The sequence below is a fragment of the Salvelinus sp. IW2-2015 genome, linkage group LG1 (genome assembly GCF_002910315.2).
Source record: "Salvelinus sp. IW2-2015 linkage group LG1, ASM291031v2, whole genome shotgun sequence".
In the NCBI taxonomy this organism is placed as follows: Eukaryota; Metazoa; Chordata; class Actinopteri; order Salmoniformes; family Salmonidae; genus Salvelinus; species Salvelinus sp. IW2-2015.
In genome coordinates, this window is record NC_036838.1 from 4756809 (window position 1) to 4761452 (window position 4644).

At 45.6% G+C, this 4644-nt stretch overlaps 1 protein-coding gene across 1 annotated transcript; it reads right to left on the reverse strand.

The window, feature by feature from the left end:
* Positions 1-126: 126 nt before the first annotated feature.
* On the reverse strand, positions 127-3392 carry LOC111976595 (uncharacterized). Its single transcript, XM_024005959.2, has 4 exons — positions 3317-3392; positions 2143-2407; positions 1796-1998; positions 127-1197 (listed from the first exon to the last, which is right to left on the reverse strand). The coding sequence occupies exons 1-4, from the start codon at positions 3348-3350 to the stop codon at positions 980-982; spliced, it is 720 nt and encodes a 239-aa protein (XP_023861727.1). The 5' UTR covers positions 3351-3392; the 3' UTR covers positions 127-979.
* Positions 3393-4644: the final 1252 nt, after the last annotated feature.

Sequence of the window (4644 nt, forward strand, 5' to 3'; positions counted from 1 at the left end):
GCAAGTGCTGCTTTGGAACAGAGGAGGGTGGTTTGTTCGAATTTTCAACCACTCAGAGCACTTCAATCATGCGCGAGGTCAAAGAGTAACCTTACGTAGCAGGCGTCAAAAGACGTAAAGAGTCGCTAAAGTAATGGGTTATATTGAAGAAACRTGTAGGTAACATATTCTGTTTTAAATGCTTAAAAAGTGGTATTTCAGGGGGAACGGTAGGTCATATGTAATTCAATACAATACAAATAAGTAAAAAATTGTTACACAACTTTGTCATATTTCCTAGAAATCTAATTAGCCTACATACTGTAATTAAACTTTTCTTCACTCTTTCCTCAATTGACAAATACAGTTTCTAAATTGCTTGCAGCCATCCATATCATTAGTAGGTTATGCAAGTACTTTCTTGGAATTTTCAGCGGGAACAGCTTCATAATAATGACCATAAAGTCAGAATTGACTAAAGAGTTAATTGACATTGGGAGAATTGTTGGCAATTTGTCTTTTCACTATAAAACATACTTTTGTTGAACAGCTTGTTATTCTATCACCAAAGGGTTTGTTTAATAAGATAATGTATGGGTATGTACAGTGTGAGGATGTGCTACCTATTTTTAGTCACAGTGTCCTTGTGGAACGCGGTCATCCAGCTTAGCTCAATGCTAGGCATGGATCTCCACACTTGGATATGGGTGTCACAGCTGATTCCTTCACTAAGGCCATTGGCGTAGAGCAAAGTGCAGAGGGTGCGATCCAGAGGTAGTACCACCCTCCCAATGTCTTAATRTTATGTCCACACCATACACCTAGGGTTACTTCAGCACCTGCCCCCCCGCCACCACCACCCCACCACCAATCCTCTCATCCTTTGAGCACCTTCTCCTTTAGCAGGTCCAATATGACCTGTCTTTCCTGGCTCTCCAGCTCGAACCTCCTCTCCCTCTCCTTCCTCTCCGCCCCCAGCCTCTCTCTCTCCAGAGTGATCTTACTCCTCTGGATCTCTAGCTCCTCCCTCCTCAGCAATAGCTCCTCCTCCCGCAGTCGTTGTTCCGCCTCCGAGCGCTTCTCCAGGAAGCTGAGGATCTCTGAGTAGGTCTGGCAGCAGCATTGGCAAGGCTGCTTGGCCATGGGCGCCGCCGCAAGGAACTAGCGAGAGCTCCGCCAGGTCCTCCTGCTCTCCTCGGCGCTCTGGGGTCATGGGGACTGAAGGGGGCAGGGAGGGAGAGAATAGAGAGGGACATAGTTGAGATGGGGAGATAACGTCTCAAAAGGTCAACGTTTTTTTGGTTATCATTTCTTTGGTCTGTAGTCACTCAAACATTTTTGCTGAGGAGCAAACATGTCACTGTGTGAGTCTCTTGAGTACCGACACACATCGAGGTGGGGCAAGGGCAGGCCACCTAAAACAGTATTCTCAGTATTCTGTAGTATTCTGCAAGGGCAGGGCATTCTAAAACAGGAAGAATACTGTTTTAGGTGGGGCAAGGGCAGGGCATTCTAAAACAGGAGAATACTGTTTTAGGTGGGGCAAGGGCAGGGCATTCTAAAACAGGAGAATACTGTTTTAGGTGGGGCAAGGGCAGGACATTCTAAAACAGGAGAATACTGTTTTAGGTGGGGCAAGGGCAGGGCATTCTAAAACAGGAGAATACTGTTTTAGGTGGGGCAAGGGCAAATAGTGTTTAGGTGGGGCAAGGCAGTGCCATTGTAAGCAATTACCTTTACCCAAATATCCCTTGGATATGATCACAGATCTAAAAGTTATTCCACAGATCTAAACAGACTTGGATGGGGTTCTTACCTTTGGGTTGTCCTGTTTGTGTGGAGATAATGATGGGTTTGTCCTGCTCTGGTAGACTAGCCAGCTCTTCCAGGGCTCGTTTCCTGAGTTCCTCATCCTGGTACTTACTCTCCCCGCTGGCCAGAAGACCCTTCTCTGCCTCCAGCTCCAACACCTCGTGGAGTAGGTCTTCTTTCTGGGCATACAGCCTCTCTGTCCCAAACCTGAACACATACAGGCACATAAGCATGAACAGACACAGACACACAGGGTTGGGTATCAGCTTCTAATACATTCCTCCTATTAAGCCTTGTGTAGACTCTTGTGTATGTATGTCTAATGTCAACTTCTGGCCAGTCTTGACCAACCTGCGTAGGCTGGGGAAGTCCTGCTTCTTGTAGTAGTCCAGCAGCAGCATGGTCCTCTCCCTGCAACGCCGGGCGTCCACCTCGAAGCTCTCGTCCTGCAGGGCAGCAGTGATGATCTCCCCGACACGGGCCCAGATACGACCCGACTCCTTGGAGCAGAATGGGTTCTGAGCAATGACCTCACGGAGCAGCAGGATGTCGTGGCGGGCGGAGAATCGCACCTGTCGCTTGCGGGGAGTGGTGGAAGGACCGGCGAGAGAGAAACCTGGGGAGAGGAAGGGGTACGGAAAAAGTGAGAGGCGATATCTAAGTCGTAGACTATTGGTATAGAATCCTCATATGACCTTTGCCAAGAGGTCTGGGCCTTAGTACACTTATCCTGTAACACTGGTTCAAGCTTCACTGACTGTTCCTCCTCAATTGCTACTTCAGAAAGTAGATAGACAATCCAGATGGTAAGGAAATAACCACTGGTAGGCCGCCTAGTTTATACAATCGTGATGCATAGGTTAAGAAGTTAAACATTATGTTTTATAGGGAGCTGCAAGATAAACTACTGGGCTGAATATAATGGGTTCACATTGGTGAATGTTAGGGAAACATACCTGGGTTGTATACATTTTGGAAACCGTTTCCGTTTAAGAAGGAAACGTAAAGAAAACGGGTGGGGCTCTATTTTAATTTGTCCAAGAGAAGCTCTCGTTTGCGTTTTCCGTTTGGAGTAAACGGTTTTGCAACAGGGCGAAACGATTTGTAACAGAATAGGCTATAATGAATACAACCCTGGCAAAGTATTTAATCATTAACGTAATTTAACTGTGAACGACCTGTAGGCTATTTGTTGGCGATTGGGGATCAGCTGTCATACAAAACAAAGCCGATATTATCACTTTCACTGACAAAGCAAAAGCCGAAGCCCCCTATTTGCCTGGTGAATTAGGATAGTTGCTAAAACGCTTTGCCATTCCAGGCACAAGTGCAAGCAGCACGGCACGTCTACCCATGCAGAGGCAACACAGTTAGAATATTAAAGTATACATGTTGCATTGTTTATTATGGGCCAGCGCGCGCACAGGAAAATCACACGAGCCGCATAAAAATGACAAATGCTGGTTATGGATTTATGAACAATAAAATATGTAATGTCAGACGTAGCAGTTTATGTCGGGCTCACCACCGTTATTTGCCATCTCCACCACACGTTCCATATCTGCATATATCCGGGATCAGCTGATACACACAAAATGTTGAGGTCACAGTACACGTCCACTCACCAGTACAGGTTCCATTCTGACGTGTAACTCAACTTCTCTGGAAATCTGGCAAAACTGGCGAGTCGAAATTTGTGCAGGACCGCGGAGTGTCCACAAGATGGGGTCAAAGTACCGCGCGTAAAGTTTCCGGTATGTTCTGATGTTTCTGGTATGTTCTGAAGTCAATTCCATCATCACAGAGAAAAGGGTCTGGATGCTCTGTGCAGTCCATAATACAAAACATATTCACTTGTGGCTTTGACTTGGCATGGTAACAGGCAATCTGGAATACATGGTTTATTGACATTAAACAGAATGAGTGTCACTTCAAATGTTATACCCTCCAGGTCAAGAGCTACTGAAATTATGTGTTGAATAATTACATTTGAATATCATCAGTATTCAGGTGGTCTCTTACCTCCCACCTTTTGACCTCATCCACCTCGCTTACTTACACACACACATCACTCTGCCCCCCTGCAACTCTCTCACATTTTAGTCATTTGACAGGCGCTCTTAACCAGAGCGACTTACAGGAGCAATTAGGGGCACATTGACTGATTTTTCATCTAGTTTGCCTGGAGATTCGAACAAGCGACCTTTCAGTTACTGRCCAAACGCAAGGCACTTATCTTGTCACAGTGACTTGGAGCTAATGAAATCTACTGAGGTATTGGACAGGCTTAATGTGCTGTGTATAACACATCACCATAATAGTTATACAATAATCATTATAATGGTCTCTCCCCCATCAGACCAGAGTAGGCGCACTCCTAAAAACACACATCTAGCCTGTATCCTAAATGGCACCCTATTCCCTATATATAGTGCACTACTTTTGACCGCACTACTTTTGACCAGTACCCATAGGGCTCTGGTCAAAAGTAGTGCAAAAGTAAGGAATAGGGTGCATTCGGGACACTCTTAGAGATGACCTACTTGACCAGTGTCTCATTGAAGACAAACGTACATCTACACTGAGTGTACAAAATATTAGGAACACCTAATATTAAGTTGCACCCCTTTTGCCGTCAGAACAGCCTCAATTCGTCAGGGAATGGAATGGACTACAAGGTGTCAAAAGCGTTCCACAGGAATGTTGGCCCATTTTGACTCCAATGCTTCCCACAGTTGTGTCAAGTTGGCTGGATGTCCTTTCGGTGGTGGACCATTCTTAATACACACGTAAAACTGTTGAGCGTGAAAAACCCAGCAGCTCTGCAGTTCTTGACACTCTCAAACTGGTGCG